The sequence below is a fragment of the Strix uralensis genome, chromosome 3 (assembly GCF_047716275.1).
Source record: "Strix uralensis isolate ZFMK-TIS-50842 chromosome 3, bStrUra1, whole genome shotgun sequence".
Classification (NCBI taxonomy): domain Eukaryota; kingdom Metazoa; phylum Chordata; class Aves; order Strigiformes; family Strigidae; genus Strix; species Strix uralensis.
Window position 1 is genome coordinate 66,729,447 of NC_133974.1, and position 18,512 is coordinate 66,747,958.

The 18,512-nt window shown below is 43.8% G+C and overlaps 1 protein-coding gene across 1 annotated transcript in view; it reads right to left on the reverse strand.

Annotated features, from left to right (window-relative positions):
- Positions 1 to 8,008: 8,008 nt before the first annotated feature.
- Positions 8,009 to 18,512, reverse strand: part of TXLNB (taxilin beta) — a 44,903-nt gene continuing 34,399 nt past the window's right edge. Inside the window, exon 10 of the mRNA XM_074862688.1 lies at positions 8,009 to 18,495. Coding sequence (XP_074718789.1) covers positions 17,683 to 18,495 — 813 coding nt within the window. The 3' untranslated portion in view covers positions 8,009 to 17,682. The remainder of the gene's footprint in view (positions 18,496 to 18,512) is intronic.

The window sequence follows — 18,512 nt, forward strand, 5'->3', positions numbered from 1 at the left end:
AGGGACGGATGCAACACAGTAGCACCAGGCAAAAGGATTTCCCACTTTAGGACAGAACACTTCACCTCTGAAACACTGTTGCAAGGGAGGGAGCCTCAAATCCCTGCTTCTTGTGTAAGGCTTTCAGCAGTCCGACTAATCATCTAATCATGCATTTTAGCAAGCCTTGCTCCACATGCTTACAGCATGATTTTTTTTCAGCCTTTTTGTGTTACCACAGAGAAGTTCAGGAAGGATGTAAATGATCATGACAGTCCAGCCTTTCAAAAGGTAAAGCAAATACTGCTGTGGGGGAAGGAGGTCCGTGGCTCAAGAGAGATGAGATGTGATTTGGAGATTGGAAACACTCTCTAAAGAGCCAGCCGTAGCTGTTCGGGTTTAATTTTGGAAGCAGATACTGTGGCTGGCTTGAATAACCTTGAAGCTGAAAAACTGTGTGTTGATTGTGAAAAGCACTCTGGATAGCTGCCTCTTAAAATATGAAGATCTGTTTATGAGGTGGAAATGTAAATAAGCTATCATCAAGTAATTGCAAGTGAATGCAATGATTCCATATTGATATTTTGCTGAAGGGATCTTAGGTCATGATTTAAACCTTAAGCCTATGTGGGGAAAATGAGAAACTAAATGAGAAAACTAAATTGGTTCTGAGCACTAAACTGCAGAACTTCAGGTTTGGTCTGCTGTGGTAATTACTGTGTTGCTAAAAAGAACTGAATAGCATTGTGAGGATGTGGAGGAAAGAAAAAGTCACTGAAAAGAAGCTTTTCAAGCTGTTACATGATACAGTATATAGTTAAAATAGGGGTGGCACAGGCAAATTGGGTTAGGAGCATGCCTGGGCTCGTGTTCCTGCTGGAGGCATCCATGATTGTATTAGAGAAAGGGAATGAACTATTCAGGCTGCATATGTGTGTGGGTGTGTGCACCTAAAAATACATGTCCAGGTTTCACACAGCTATATTCGTATTTGATTTCTATTCTGACAGTATTCTGTGAAACAACTTCTGTTCATTCTGATGCAAGTAAAACCTGGCCATATAAAACAAAACCTGCTTTCCTGTTAAGGCTGCAGCTGCTGTGCTTTGTCATTGACTTGGTACATTAGTAGTTTTTGGCCTTAAATGCGTGTATTAGTCACTGGGTTTCCTGCACATTTGCTTTTCATTCAGTGATGTCCAACATCAGTGGGATGTGCAGAGAAACTACAGTGACTAGTATAGCCCCTTAACCCACAGGTCCCCTGATGTGATGCTCACATGAGCAAAGCTTGCAGGACTGAACAAGCCGTGATGGCATCTAGGAGTAGCTCTCAAGACATGTTCCAAGAAGAAATCTGCTCCTTCCTTCCATGAAGAAAAAGGTTTCCTTTTTGTAATGTACCTGCCCAGAGTGCTGTATATTCAAGAGTTGACATCTGGCTCCATTATATAATGTAACCCTGAAGTTACTCCCTTTTGTAAACATGCATTTGTTTTCTTGTGAGAAAAAACACGTGTGCAGATCACATCCATCTTACTGCTTCTGTGTCCCATTTTCTTGGCTACATGCTCCTTTAACAAGCAGTTGAAAAAAATAAAAAGCCCCAGCAGAATCTTTTCAAAATAAAAATCTCCCTGGTTAACCAGATAGAGTTACAGAATAACAAATCAATGCTGCCTTTGTGTGATGCCTGCGTGACTCTTACTAATACAAGAGTCATAACTCTGAAATGGAGTCTTTGGAGATAGAAGGTAATCCAGCCATAAAATCAAGGAGACTTAAACAATATAAATTGCAATTGCCAAATTCTTACACCTTTTATTTTTTATTCTTCTTTTTTTTTTTTTTTTTCCTAGTGCCTGAGCTTTTAAATGAGTTTGGCTCAAACCTAAGTAATACCTTGTGTTTGGAATGTGATTAATAGTAGGCTCAGGTTAATTGCTTGGGACTTGTTCTAAGAAACATCTCTGCTAGCTGATTACTTGTATAATGTTCATAAACCTCCCAATCCCCACGTGACAAACTGATCCTTTCGTATTCATATGTTTAGGAAGCATAATTCTATTGGCACAAGACACAAATACTAGTTAAGGCTCTGAGCTGAGCTTTTCCTTTAATGTGTCTTCTATAAGACCTGGAGGCAAACAGCACCTTGGAGTTAAGAGACAAGAAGATCAAGAAACTGAATCAGAATTTTAATAATGAGAGAATATTTTCTTTAAAGCTTTGTTTAAATGATTGCTATGGTTACAAGCTCTGTAACCAGGATACTCCAGTTACACAAATAGTAGTTGAGTTTAGCCTGCATTTTATTCTCAATTTTCTGCCAAAGAATATATTGAACTGCGTGGGTGTCTTTCCTCACCATCAGGCAGCCTTTCCCTTCGGTGCAGTCAGTGCTAGATTGGCTGGCCGGGCCGATGGTGGAACAGGAGCTGGCTGCAGACCTTGGCGGACAGCCGGGGAGGACAAGGGAACCGAATGGTCGGTAGCAAAATACTGCGTAGGCTACAATTCACTGCTGAAGGCGGTGCAGCAGCCAGGTTGGTTGGAGTAGAAGTCAAGTGCGGAGTAAGGGGCGTTTCCTCTCAAAGTTTTATTGAAGTTTTTCCTGATGTTTTTGTAAGCAGTCCTCGCTTAAAAATTGGCAGTGCTTGTACCTTGTTGAAATTAACTTCCTGTGGCTCTGACTGGAAGAGTCCCTGTTCCGCTTCTTCACCTCTTCCCTTCCCCAGCACTGGGGCTGAAGAGTTACTTGCAGCGGGGGGGGCGGGCATGAACCTGGCTCCTTCCAGACCCACCAAGCTGACTCCACACCTCTGCTTGCAGGTACAAGATGCAATGCAGAGAGGCTGAAGCCAGCCCTGGAGAGGGCCAGCATGGGTATGACTAAGCTGAATTATTTTGCCTCTGTGTTCTGCCTCCTTCATCTGTAATATGCTTGTGACCTGCTTCAGAGGACTATTTTGCATGGAAAAGGAAGCAAAAAAGGAACAATGCTTAACTGCCCCTGCTGCTGCATGTCAATGGCATAATATCTGTTGCCCAAGGGGAACATAAAACATTGTGAGCTGGCTCAAGTTCCCTGCACCACACAGATGTCTCATGCGGGTCCTTACTCCATTACTTGTGCGCTGGAAGATCGGCAGGGGCATACTGTTACTCCTGTGATGTGACTGCTTAATGCAAGGCATCATGCCTGTGGAGGTGGAGCAGCTATGCAGCAGGTGGAGCAGGATCACCCAGCCATCTTTCTGCTCTTTGGGAAGAATAAAAGTAATAGAAGTAGCTTTCAGGAGCTGCCTGTCTGTGTCTGGAACAAATGAGAAGGGAGTAGCTTGCAGGAGAGCTGGGAAGCCAAGCCAGGATTTTGGCAATGTAGCTGTCCTCTGTCTCCTGAAGTCTATGGAGATGGTGGTGTGCCTGTTTATGCCAGAAGAGGGTTTGTACTAGTGCTTCAGATAATTGCTGGACATCAGAAATTCAGTGTACAGGTACTGCTGAGAACAAGTACTGTATAAATTAGTCTAGTCATGTGTTTGGCGATCTCTCATTAACAAGGAATTCTTAATAAGAATTATAATATTCCTATTAATGAGGATTATCCTCTAAATCCCTTTCACAGGAAGAAAAGAATCAGAAATCTGACTTGTACAGTAAGGTGAGGACATTTTTCTGAAGGCTGAAGGCATGAGAGAGGTGATGCGAGAATTAACATTTTACTTCCTCTCTGGAGAGTGTACAGCAGGGCATTGTTGGAGGGAGGGATGTCCTGACACAACAGGCTGGGAGAAGGACGGAATTAGCATTTTGGTGAAGACGGGGAGAGCTTCCATCAAGGTGTTTGATGACTAGTTTAGTTGACTTGCAATATAAATTTTGGCTTGGGAGAAACTCTTGTCAAGTACAAAGGGCTTTGTTTGGTGTGTCTTGTCATTACCGTTGCTAGGGCCAGTAGGAGTTAGTGCCCGTAGCACTGGGCACAGCCCAATGCAAGAACGCCTTGAGAGGGGAGTCTGTGGGTTGCACTCAGCTTTTGCTGAGGATCGTGTCTGTGTGCTGGCACTCTTCTCCGCAGGGACGGCAGTGTTGTGGCGGCCGCACTGGAGGTTTGTATTTGTCTGGATTTTGGCATGCTCCATGTCTGACCTTCTCTGATGAAAATGTGCTGGCAGGAGAGGAGCGCTGGAGAGCCCAGCCCCGTTCTGCTCCTGGGCTGAGAGCACGGCTGCCTGGTTGTCCCTTCGCTGCTCAGCTGCTACCTCTGTGCAAACACACACCTACACCTAAAGCAGCTGGACTTTCCATGACAGATTATTATTGAATCCTCTCTCCCCTCTGTGCTCAGTTTCTGATTAGTGGGAATGTTGTTTTGTGAGCCAAGCCAGAGAGAGTGGGCCAAATTTTAAAGTGGATGTGTATAATCTTCAGAAAAAATACAGTAAAACTGTGAACTCTCATTTTCTTCTGATTGTTTGGATGGAGGTCAGGGCACGACAAAAGTGCATGAGAGAACTTTCAGTGGTTTAACTGCATCAATTTGAAAATGGAAAGGCATGAACAAGACCCAGAAACAGAATCACACAGAATCACAGAATCGTCTAGGTTGGAAAAGACCTTGAAGATCATCCAGTCCAACTATTAGCCTAACACTGACAGTTCCCAACTACACCATATCCCTCAGCGCTATGTCGACCCTACTCTTAAACACCTCCAGGGATGGGGACTCCACCACCTCCCTGGGCAGCCCATTCCAACGCCTAACAACCCGTTCTATAAAGAAATGCTTCCTAATATCCAGTTTAAACCTTCCCTGGTGCAACTTGAGGCCATTATCTCTTGTCCTGTCGGTTATTACTTGGTTAAAGAGACTCATCCCCAGTTCTCTGCAACCATCTGTATTGCACTTTTGAAAACCTGTGGTGTGGTAGTGAGGACCCCAAAATAAGCCTGACTTTCCTCCATAGTACTGTTGCTCCCTCTGACTGCCATAGCTGGACACTGCACCAGCACAGTGGAAGACACTTCAGACAGACTTTTGAGTCCTGGAGTTAATAGTATGAGGGCACAAACCATGTGAACTTCATCATAGTGTCTTAACCTTGCCCCTGGCTTTTGGGACCAAGTAGTAGGCACCTCACAACTCTTAGCAGTTAAGTAGTTAACCATCAGCTGTGACTGTGACTCTTTGCTGAGTTGTTTTGGCAGAAGTTTTTAAAACAAAAATACATATCCAACAGGCTTCAAAATAGTAGTCACACATTTATTGGTCAGACTTTGCTGGTTGGAGTACCCCTGGGAGATGCCCTGTAGGGTATGTTTCTGTTCAATATATTTATCAATGATCTGAATGCAGGAGTTGAATGCACCTGTAGCAAGTTTGTTGATAATACCAAACTGGGAGGTGCTGTTGACTCTATTGAGGGATGAGAGGCCTTGCAGAGGGATCTAGATAGATTGGAGCACTGGGCAATGATTAATGGGGTAAAATTCAACAAGTCCTAATGCTGGATCCTGCACCTAGGATGGAGTAATGCTGGGCACAAGTATAAACTGGGAGAGGAGCGGCTGGAGAGCAGCCCTGCAGAAAGGGATCTGGGGGTGCTGGTTGGCAGCAGGCTCAATGTGAGTCAGCAGTGAGCCCTGGCAGCCAAGAGGGCAAACCTCTGCATCCTGGGGTGCATCCAACACAGCATAACCAGTCAGTCAAGTAAGGTCATTATCCAGCTGTATTCAGCGTTGGTGTGGCCTCACCTTGAGTACTCTGTGCAGTTCTGGGTCCCACAATTTAAGGATGTGAAGGTCCTTGAATGCCTCCAGAGGAGGGCAATAGAGCTGGTGAAGGGGCTGGAAGGAATGTCCTGTGAGGAGTGGTTGAGGACTCTGGGCTTGTCTAGTTTGGAGAGAAGGAGGCTGAGGGGTGACCTCATTGCTCTCTACAGCTTCCTGAAGAGGGGACGTGAAGAGGGAGATGCTGATCTCTTCTCCCTGGCATCCAGTGATAGGACATGTGGGAATGGCTCAAAGCTGTGTCCGTCAGGGGAGGTTTAGACTGGACATTGGGAAGCATTTCTTTACCGAGAGGGTGGTTGAACACTGAAATAGACTTCTAAAGAGGTGGTTGATGCCCCAAGCCTGTCGGTGTTTAAGAGGCATTTGGACAATGCCCTTAGTAACAATGCCCTTTAACTTTTGATCAGCCCTGAATTGGTCAGGCAGTTGATCGTTGTAGGTCCCTTCCAACTGAAATAGTGCTTCACTGCTATTCTATTCTATTCTATTCTATTCTATTCTATTCTATTCTATTCTATTCTATTCTATTCTATTCTATTCTATTCTATTCTATTCTATTCTATTCTATTCTATAGCAGCTTCTCAGTGGTAGGCTGGTATGACAAGACAAAATGTCTTTACAAGACTGACTTAAGCTTCTTAACCTTTAAGGATTAGAAAAGACTTGCTTTCATTTTCTGTGGTTGAATGTAACACACACAGGTGTGCTTTAACCAAGTTCTTATGGTGCTGTATTTTTCTTATTATTAATCCTTGTAACATTTTGCCTGGCAAGTAGGAACAGCACATGTGGAAAGTTCATACACCTGTGTAAATGTTATTGTTAACAGTTACTACTCTGCTGAGGACTTGGAAAGATTTGCCAAAGCCTGAGGAGAAGAACTTTATCAAGCATGGGAACCTGAGCTTATGGGAGGTAGGGCCCAAGTAGCTGATGCTGTGTCACACATCCCATTGGAGCTGCAGCTGCAGGGGGGGAGGATTTTGCATTCTCAGCAGACCTGGGTTAACCCACCTGTTTGCCAGCTATTGCTCCTCTACTCAGCTGGCACAGCTGCCTACATAGTCATCCCCCAAGCAAAGTCAGGTCAAAATGATTTGGTTTGCTTGAGCATTTTCCTAACTAAATCTGAAGCTGCCTGATGCATTTGCGCCAGGCTGTGTTAGGAAATGATCACACAAGCTGGTACGCTGACAAAACTGGTGAGGGGTTAAGCTGTGGTGGAGTTCATGGTGAGATACTGGGAAGACTGGGGGGGTGAATGGGAAGTGGTGGCTGCTTTGCTTGGATAGCAGCAGTTTGAGCAGGCAGGGAAGTCACTGCTGCAGTTAAGCATGTATGTGGGCTGTTTTGTCATGAAATGAGGGTGTCCCATGTAATCTCAACAGAACTGGGTTTGTTCAGCCTGGAGAAGGCTCAGAGGTAATGAACTGTTTTCTTCAACTCATGATGGGAGGCTCTGGAGAAGACAGTGGTGCACAGTGGCAAGGGCATGGACTGCACCAAGGAAAATTAGATAGAAGGAAAAAAATTTCACTGTGAAGGTAATCAAATACAGGAATGAGTACCCAGAGATGTGCAATCTCTGTCCTTGGAAATACTCAAAACTGACAGGACCTGAGCAACCTGATGTAAGTTCAGTATTGGTCCTGCTTCCCTTAGGAACGGGAGGTGACCTCTAGAGGTCCCTACCAACATAAAATATTCTATGATTATAATTTTTTATGGCATTTTAAATTAGGTTAAAGCAATTAATCTTACTGAGAAGTAAATGTTGCTTACACTCAAAATAACTCACAACCATGTTCACTACTCAAATTTTACATGCAGGAAGATGAGGCAGAAAGATCATTCGTCTGAGACAGAGGGTCCCAAGAGCAGGGATTATAATGCAACAGTTGCAGGGGTTTCAGGTGCACAGCCTGATGTCTGCATTGTATGTCTCCCCCTGTTATCTACTACTGCCTATGGGATTCTCCAGGGTGCAGGAAGGATCCCAGCTCCTCCCTGGGGGAGAAGGGCACCAAGCAGAGCAGCGATGTTGCAGTGTGTCCCTGCAGCTGTGGTGTTACAAAGCTTACACCATTAAAATGCCTTACTACAGCTCTGTATGTCTATGTGCTTCATAGCTATAATAGAACATGCTTCATCATATGATATGCTACATTAATATATAATTAAGATGTTAATATGGTATATGTTAATTCACTGGTAACTGCAGAGGACACTGTGTTCCATCAAGAATCTTTATTGGTATGTGTATAATAGAGACATAGAAATAGATAATAGCAAACATAATAAACTGAAGATGTAGAAGGCCTGGGTGGGTTAATGGCAGCCACTGTTCTGCACACACAAGGTAAATGTGATCTTTTATAGAAGGAGAAGTTCAATCTCATTTCAGGGGAGCTAGCTGAACATATCATGCTGTTGTGTACCATGCTTGTAAATTGCAGTGATTTTAATCTATATTTTAAAGTGTTGTGGGTGTATTTAATGATGCAGAAAATGAGAGAGAAATGGGTTGACCGAGGCAGGTGCAGAGAACTGCTGCTGAGTAAGCCATCCCTCGCGCAGACAGGTCCATCTCTTCCTGATCCTATGTCAAGCTGCTATTTCTGTTGTCAAGAGATTTCTGAACAGACTTTCTAGCTGTACAGAATAGCACCAGTCAAAAGTGTGTTTTTGTGCAGTGGTCTGGTCTAGAAGCACATATTTAAAACCAAAACTGTCTCCAGCTGACGTAATTCAGATGTGATCCTGAATTTCAGGAGGTAACACTGCATTATCAACCCACAAAAAAAGGCTGCTTCTAATAAAAATGGCACAGATGACACTGTTTTTTTCCCTTCTTTGAAACAAATGCCTCATTTTCTTTACATTACATTCAGCCTCTGGTGTAACAGAAAAATGAGTTTTCTGTGTTCTGGGATGCTGTGGTCTATACACATTGATTTAATAATATTTTGTAGTACAATAAGCAAAGAAAGAAAGAAACTCACTATATTCATATTGCTGAGGGAAGCTGAAAATTAGGATCTACCAGAATGACTGGGAGCAGAGAAATGACCCTTGGAGTCTGAGCAATCACGTTGCTGCTGGCACATGACCTGTTCTCATGTGTGAGAACCCAGGGTGTCCACATGGAAGACGAGAGCTTTCATTTTCTTTGTGAGCAGAAGATGTAATGCACAGTTTGAAATGCTGGAGCTGGTCATTATCATAGTGTGTTGGGTATTGTGTCTTCTCTGTCTTTTGTGTAGAGGGATACAACTTTTCAAATTCGGTTTTCAGTCCAGGAGACGTCTGCTAAAATAGTTAATGGAAAGGCTACCATTAACTCTGAGAACAGCATTATGCTCCAGAGTTAACATCCAAATGTGTGGATTCCTTCCCAAGCAAAGAATGGGTGAAGTTCAATGAGCAGTTATTGTGACCAGAATTCAGGTCATAGTTTCATGAGATACTGTCACAAAAACACCCAACTGGATCACTGCAATGATCTGAGTTAAAATTAGCTCTTTCTGGAGTTGGTGGTGGGGTATTTTTAACCTGAATTATTTGAGTGACCCAGTTCAAGTGCAGCCGTGCAGCAGAACGTTGGCAAGGGCAGTGGGTGCAGTGTGTAGGTGGGAGCGATGCCTTGAATGGGGGGACGGGGGAGAAACTGTAAGTCATGTTACTGCTCGAGCCAGCATTTTATTTTTGATTCTGTGGAAACACCCAGGAAGAGATAGCTGAGTAACATGATGACTAGCACAACTTGACTCTCCCCTTGGGACTTGTTTAAGGCTTTTTCTGTGTATGATTACTGTGACACTGGAGGTGTTCAGCTTGTGACATTGTTTTTCAGAAACTGAACGATCTGGCAGTTTGTAGGCTGAAGCTTTCTGGTGTTAGCTGTGGGGCACCAGGACCACCTAAACTGAGAAAACAGAAATTCCAGAAAACTGACGAACGCCAGCAAATGCTGATTTTTAAAAAGCTATTGCTTTTTTGTTGTTGTTTTGAGTAATACCCTCCAAAGGGATGCATTGAAAAGGGGACTGAGTATCACAGTGCCCGACTTTAATGTTGCTGACACCTGGCAAATCATGGAACGATAAAGCTAGGAGATACTTTGAAATGTTCCCTGCCTGGGTGAGGCCTGGTGTGGTCTATGTGCCTGAGTCGCACAAGCCAGCTCTCCCAGCCCAGTAATCATTTTGGTAAGGTGCCCAGCCCTGTGTCCACAGCCCACCTCACTGAGCTGACACCTGATGATGGGACCTCAGAGATCTCTCCAGTCCCCTTGTGCCTAGACCATAACCCTTTCTTTAAGGGGTCCATGGTGTCATATAAAGCACCTTTTCCCTCTGGGCTGCAAAGGTAGATGCTGCCACAGCCTGCCATTCAAGGTAGCTTTTTGGTCTAGAAAACTGCCCAGCTTTGCAAACTGGAAGTGAGTGTTCATGGCCCGACTGTTACTGATGTGTGGGGGCATGTGGATGCTCAAAAGCCCTCGGTTCCTCTCAGCTTCTTCACTGAGTGAAGAACTAGCACCCCAACCTTGTCCCTGTAGTAAGCCAGTTCTGGGAGTCACACTAGCAAAAAAATATTTTTTTTCTTTTGCAAAGTTGGTTTTCTGCCAGGTTAAACCCCAAACCATCCCACAGCTTGGTCAGAGGGGTGCCAGCACTCAAACAGGAGAGGAGGCTGTGATACCCAGCAGAAGTGGGGGGAAGGAGGACTCCTTCAGTGGTAGCTTTAAGAAATAACAAATACCCTGCTGCTCACAACAGTCATCCATCTGGTCCTGTATTCTGTCTCCAGCTGCGGCAACATGAAGATCACACTTTAGGTAGCACTGCAATTAAGTAGTAAGTGAGCAGGATTTCAGTACACCTGAGCTGACCTGGTAGCTTGCTGCTGCCAGAAGGACTATATCCCACTTTATCCATCAGCACTCTGCTAGAAAATAGTCCCTTTTTCCTCAGTTGGACTACCTTTCTGTTGGGCTAGTGAGTCAGATTTGTTCATCGGAGAGCCTGACAAGTGCCTGAGCTGGTGCATAGGAGGGTCTGCAGAGCCGTAAGCTGGTGAGAGGAGCAGGACCTCCCCCACTGTGGAGACAGAGCTGTTGCAGCAGCTCAAACGGTATTGTCAGTCCTGACCTAGATCTCGTGTGAAATGAAACCTGAATCTAATCATATTTTGTTCTATTTTTAACAAGGACTATCCAGCAAACTGCAGCAAGCAGAATAGGTTTAGACCCGTCATTGGGTGGGAGAAGTGTGAGAAAGAGCGAAGAGATGCAGGAAGTGGGTGAAGCGGTTGAGGAAATGGTGCTCTGCCTTTTATCCTTTCTGAGGAGAGAATGTGAGCTGGAGCACTGCAGCACTTGGTGTTTTGGATGAGCTGCAAAGTGAAGGCTGTGGCCACTTGTGGTCAATAAAGATTGCTTTTTTGGCACTTTTCCTAAAATTGTAGCTTCATTAAATGCAGCGTGTTGGCCAAATTCTAATTGAGTAAATCCATTCTGTCTCTCTCAGGGCCCCTGAAGTATTGGCTGGGTAAAATGTTTGCTTCATAGGAACAGAGGACTTGCTAATGGCCCAGTTATTCAGCCCCTTGGATGGGATTCTCATTGGACTTCGATGTGTGGAGTTCAGCTGCTTCCCAAGGAGCTACTCTGATTTACACCTGTAAAGAGCTGGATCTTTATTTTTCTGCGGATGGCAGTGCCAGAATTATCAGGGCAAGGTACAAAAAAATATGAGCAATTAGGGAATAAACTGGTCATTGAAAAGGTTTCTTTCTATTACCAGGCAGTTGTGGTTGGATTCTGCTCTGATGGTTTATACCTAGTGAAAGCCTCTGGCCTAACTCTGTATTTCTGAAGTGTATTGCTGTTGCATTACAACCCAGAGCGGGTGGCCCTCAGCCCAAAATGAAGTCATAAGTCATTCCTTAACATTTAGAGCTTGAAAAGCATTTTGGGATCCTCTGAAGGCAGTCTCTGTGGTATATTTTGATAATCAGGGCATACAATGATTCATGCAAATAAGAGGGCTTCCTGAACATTCTTTTTCCCCCCTTCTTTTCTTTCTTCTTTTTTTTTTTTTTTTTTTTTTTCCAGACAAAAGGTATTCTACTAATACAGAACTTCAGAACTTATATTCTCGATCAGTGAACATTAAATATTTTCTTAATTTCTTCTTTGTCTCATGGCTCGTGGCCACAAGGTGCAACATCTTTGCCCAACTTCAGAATCCTTATTTGTGCTGAGCGTAGAGTGCTTTGCTAAGGCTGCCTTTCTCTCAGGCTGGATTGCAAGTACTTCATCTGCACCTCAAAGCTGAAGTCTACTAACTTTGTCAGAGGTAGACTTGCACTTAAGCCTCTCCCTTTTTTTCTTTCAAGCATAAAAATATTTTCAATGGGATAAACAAAGAAATTAACCTCAAATCAGGGATGCATTAAAAAAAAAAAAAAAAAGCGCCAGGATCCAAATACAGGGAAATGTAAAGTTTTTCCCCAGTCTTGCAGTCAGGGCTGCAAGCAGCTGTGACAGGGAGGGAGGATGATGTAGTTGTTCCCTCCTTATGGGACACAGAGCAGATGACTCATTAGCCAACATGAATGGGTGTATGTGCATGCCTTCCTCACATCCTCAGGGTAAGTCCAGGACTGCCCTAGACTGGATGCATGACTTCAGTTGCTCTGTCATTATGTGACTCCCTTGAGTAGGGGCAAAGAGCAAAGAGCATTCCTTTTAGACCCTTGTCTATACATGTGTGATGTAGATATTGTAAAATACACTATTCTGGGTTTATTTCTGAACCATTAGCTCTTTTGGCTTTTCATTTACCCTTTCTTTCAGACCATCTCCAAATTTAATATGAGGAGTGTGGAAGCCACTTTGTTGATGCAGAAAATTGCTCACAAATGGCATACACCCCGTCATCTTCTTTTGCCATCTATCTCCCAAGGTCAGGACCAAAGCATAAGAACATCTGCTGCTCCCCACCATGCCTGTGGAGGGGGACCTGGCCCATGGTTTGTTCGGCCGTCTGCAGCCCATGAAAAACTACCACTTGATTCACTGTGTTGGGTCAAGTGTGATCAGCGGCCGGGGCTGCAGGGCAACCTGAGCTGTCAGGCATGTGAAGCTGTGAGCCAGTGGGGACTGTGGATGTTGACATTTCTGGGTTTCCCTGGGATTTGAGCACTGGCCCAGCACTGTCTTGCCACAGCCACAACCGTCGTCTCCTCCTGCATCTTTGAAAGGGGTGTGATAGGTCTTTTCTAAGTAGAAAAAACATCATTGCACAGTAGAGAACAATGTTAGTGCAAAAAATTCAGGGGAGGAGGAGCCCACCAGCACAACAAACACCCCTTCTCCATGTCTGCCCTTCCCTGTTCTCCTGAATTCCTCATCCAGGTGGCACATCCCACATTGCTGGGCATGCTGACTCGAGGGCAGGGTTATCTCCATTCCTTATGCTTGCCCCTTGGCTCAGCAAAGGTCATGGGTGAAAGTTAGCATGAACAGCAATGCAGGGGTAGTGTGTGGGCCTAGGAGAGGAACGAGTCCTGCTGCCATTTCCTAATAAAGTAAAAAGAAAAGTCTAAATTCAATACCGATGAGCACAATGATGTTCATTGCAAAGAGAGAGGGGTGGTGTGAATTCGGAGATGACTGCATATGTGATAGATTGCAATCAGATTGACAAAGTGAATTTAAAGATGACATTACTAGTGAAGCCTAGAATGAAAGTTTTACTGTATTTTACCAAGTCCCTGCTCTGGGTCACTTGCACTATTGCTGCAGTTCTGTCATCTGGATTGTATATTCCATGCCTGCATCTACTTCTGTTCAGTTTTGTGGGAAAAGTTAAGCTGAAACAGATGAGCTGTTTCTTACTAATCTCTCATCAACAAGATTTATCATTACTGTGGTCTGCCAAAGGGATCAGAAATTAGGTGAGAGGGTCATGTTAGCATCATGGACGTGATTTTAGCTGTCATCATGAAAATCCCCTCACATTTGGATAAACTCTGGGTTATTGAAAAATGTTGTGTTTTACATGTTCAGCAGGGAAGCTGTGAAATTTTTGAGGTGACAAAGATCAGCCATGCAGAAAGGGAAAATATTTTTGTTCTTTCCTTGCAACTTTTGCAAATAAAGGCTGTTGCTGGTGCAGAAGCAGCGCAGCAATGGATGGTTTTAGTAAGGAGGATATAACTACCATCACCACATTTCCTCACCCCCAAATCTGTGCCTGGTGGTATGGGAATAACTGTGTGAAATAAAAGCAAGACTGAAGGAGGCAACCACACACTACAGCACACACCAGGAGTGATGAGACTGGCAGTATCAGTAGGAGAGTGATGATAAGGATGAACAGCAGGGAAGACGCACGTCTCACTGCTACTTACTGCCTCTGAATGATCACAGAAGTGTGGCGGGTTTCTCAGTCTTGGGTGCGGAGGTACCCGAGGGAAGTGCAGCAGAGCTGATGTGCAGACTGCAATCCCAAAGGCTTTTCACAAGGATGGTCCTACCATGCAGAGGCAGTTTTATATGGGGTACCAGTATAAGCAGAGAGCAAGAGGAGGTCAGCAATTAATGTTGAAGAAGAATGAGAGAAAGTAGGTTAACCCACAAAAATCTGTGATGGTGATGGTGGTTTAAACTGCCAGCCTGATGCAATGGATGATGAACAGGTACATGGTTAAATTCTACAGATTTTCTGCCTCTCCTGAGGGTACTCTAGCCTCCCACAGCTCTATAGGCCATGAGATGACACATAAACAATCCCCATAGTTTGATTCTAAATGCTCTATTCAGCCTGGGATCAGCCAGAATTTTCCCTACATTTTTTTTCTCCCATCTCTTGCAAACACATGAGGCCAAATACTGGAACTAAAAGGTGGGAGGGTCACTCTCCTGTGCTTTCGGTGTTGTATGTATGCACTGAGAATGAGGAGGAAACTGCTAGGATAAAATGCAGTTGGTAAATGGTATGGAAGAAGAGAAGCAACAGGTATGTGGGTAGAAACTCAACAGAGTAATAGGGATTACAAGTATGTGAGTGCAGTTTTAGATGCAAGAATTAAAAGGGCAAAAATGAGGAAGGCGGAATAGAGTGGGAGTGATTTTCCCAGAAGGCTGTGTAATTATTCATGAGGGATGATGCTGTAAGAATCAATCATGACTATGTAGGAAGTTTTTATCTGTAGAATCCTTGTCTCCCTGCTTGCTGAAGTTGGAAGGTATGAGGCAACAATTATGTAATTAAAGATGTGACCATAATGATTATGCAAAATTGAAGTTGCAAGGCCATGTCAATCATTATTATTATATAATTGAATATTTGAATGTATAAGAAAACTTCAACAGTTAAAGGCATTCTAAGGGCCTACTTGAAGAAAAAGAAGTTGGTTTCATGCAGGTAATTACTAAAATGGCAACAGAATCAAACAAGACCAAGAAAGGAAAAAAAACATTAATGGGTATATAAATTGCATTAATTCTAAAAGTCATCCTAACAACAAACAAAACTTATAATGGAAACTATATTTCTGCAGACTTAAGTCAATGGGAACTAAGAAAAAGTAAATCAGGTGAGTATAACTTTTTATCTTTGGATAAGGATTTGTTATAAGTTAACATTTTCACAGGCATATAACTTGTTGCTTGTTACAGCTTGTTTTTCAGAGATGGCCATTTGCTTGGGGCTTTGAATCTGAACAGTTGATGGGATTCATCTTGCCTAATTTAGACACCTAATAATAGACATTTTAAATTTAAGCTAGTTGTATTAGGCTGGCTTTAGAATCAGTGAAGAGAAATGGCATCTTCAGAGAGAAAGTAATTTCTTCTGTCTTGGATGCCAGTCTTACTGTGAGATGACTTGTCCTCGAAAGATGCCTATTATTCTCTACTGCTTATAAAAGGAGCTTAAGGTGACTAAGACTTGAATGATCTACTTTCAGGTGATTAAAGATGTGAAATAAATCCTGTTGGTCTTGGTGTCTAACATAAGGCATCCACATTTGAAAACTGTAGCCATAATAGCTGCTTGTAAGGCCATATCAAAACAAACTGTTGCAAATCACGCTGTATACTCCAACAGTTAGCTCTCAAAAAGGTTGGACCAAGCAGTGCAGACACAGACATAGTTAACCAGGGTGTGGACCATATTCAAGATTCAAAGGGGCAAAGATTCAAACCCCACTTTCGGAGGGTGGTATGCTGGAAGGACTCTGTGACCACAGTCTCCCACGGTCTGCCAAAGATGAAATCTTTTCTCTTTGTTCACCTGTATCTCAACTCTGACTTGAATGAGTCACTTTGTCTTCAGGGGCTTCTTGGGATTTGTCTATAAACATGGATTTGTTTGATTGTAACATTTCCCTTTCCAGCCTCTGGACATCTTGTTTAATTGCCCTTTTCAAATTCTTAAGCTATCCAGCTCAGACTCCAAAAGGCCTAGACTGAATTTGGAGGAAGGGGATGAGAAACAAAAAATGTGTCAACAGGATTTTTTTAACCTTCTTCCAAACAGTCTTCTTACTCTCCTTGCTTGAGACAGTAGATCTGTCTGGGTAGGTACCCTCTCTTGCCCCCTTCCTTCTTCATCTTTGTTTTTGATGCCAGAATCAACCAGTTTCTGACAAGGTGGCTACATTATTAAGCCATGGTGTGTTGGCAGAGGGGAAGAGCCAGTTAGACAAGAGAGGGGATGAGAATGTAACCAGTTCCTAAAGGTGTCTGTGAGAGGGATTCCTGCTTTCCTGGTACTTGTGCTCCACTCCAATGAATGAGGTGACAGGTGAGTGTGCTCACCCTTCTCCTGGGAGCATCAGCACATGCAGCAGGGCCAGGAGGAAGACGTGGTGAGGAGGTTCATGTGGCTGTGGCTAAGGAGAAATGGCACCGTCCATGATCTATGGGGTATCTTCTGGAATGAATACATCCTGGTACCTTCTAGTGTAGCCCCACTCTGCTTTGTGCTTCCGGTCTAGAAGTTGGGATCTGGCAACCAGCTTCTGAACTTCCGACCTCATTTGTGAGCTGGAAACAGCCATGAGCCCCTCTGTTAGGCTCATGATCCCAAATAGTATGACAAAGTAGCAGGTTTCTGTTGGATTCAGAAAGAGGGTTGTGACCCCTACGTTGGGCATTGCCATCAATTTGGAAATTGCTGTTGTTTTCAGTCATTTTATGAGGAATTTAGTAAAGATCTTCTCCCCTCCCTTGTAGTTCTGTTGAAAGTGAAACCTCTTTTAGAACACTAAGCAGAAAAGACCAATTCAAGGTAAGGTTAATAGCTTGTGGGTGTTCAGGCCACACTGCTGAGTGGTAGTTTACTCGTACAAAGATTAATCTTTTGTTATTGCACCTCTCCTTGGATATGCTGACCACATTGATAGTTTCACCATTTTACTTTGTAATTACAGATTCCTTTTGCCTCATTTATTAAAATCACTCTGTGTCCAGGTAGGCCATCTTTTATGCAACATCATAACAAATAGATATAATTAATTATGAGTCTTTAAATATATGTATGTGAATTACAATAATTTTTGAAAGGTGAAACTTCAACACTTTAAGATTATTTTGCTGAATTAGATGACTCATTATGCCTGGGAAAAAAAGATCCTGTAATTTCATTGTATTTTCCTGTCATTAAGAAAATATTATGCTTCAAGCAGATGAAGGACAGCAAAATTTGCAGACACATTATTACCAGATAGTGGTAGCAAAGAGAAGTGCATTACATTTGCCTACAGATATGTGAGTGTGTTTTAGCACCCACTTTTTGTTTCTTAAAAAAAAAAAAAGGGTATCAATTTAGAGGACAAAATAGGGCTGTGGCTTGTGGCTTGCCCAGACAAGCCTGGACACACCAGTTTCTTCAATCCACTGCTTCCATGTCTGTGTCCCCTGTTTGCTCTGAGGACTGACCTTGGACAGATTGCTCTGCTGGGTCATCCACACATTCTGCAGCTTTTGGTGGACTTTTCGTGGGTACTGGCATATTCCCAAGGGGAGTGGACATGCTTTGTGTGGGTGTTGGCACGTTTTCGGGGGTTGCTGGCATGCTTTCAATGGGTTTTGGCACATTCCCCGTGGGTACTGGCACGCTCTCAGGAGGTATTGGCGCACGTTCTGTGGGTGTTGGCACCCTTTCTGGAAGCATGGGCATGCTTTTGGTGGGGTTTGGCACGTTCTCAGTGGGTGTTGTCATATTTTCAGTGGGTGCTGGCGTGCTCCCAGTGGGTGCTGGCATGTGTTCTGTGGGCGTTGGGGTGCTCGTGCTGGGCTGCTCACAGCAATTCCCACCCTCTGACTGTGGGGCAAGAGGGGAGGCGACCTCTGGTACCAGGACAGCATTACACGTTTGAGCGTCACAGGTCTCTGGATTGCTGCTGTTGTTTGGGAGGGACTCCTCTGCCTTGTGGGACACCCTGAAAGCTTCAGCCAGCTCCTTCAGCATGCTCTCGTCAGTAGCGTGCAGCTCAATGCTAGCCTGCTCAGAGGAGGGAGGGCTTATATCAGTGTCGTCTTCTTCTTCTAAGATGCCATTTCCATTCACCTCTTCAGGGAACTGTGCTTGCTTTATTTTTTTGTACAATTCATTCCTCTCTTCCTGCAAAGCCCGGCAAAGGTTCTCTAGCCTCTGGATTTTCAGCACAAAGCACTCATATTCCTTGGACCTCATGGCTTTCTGTGGTCAAAGACATC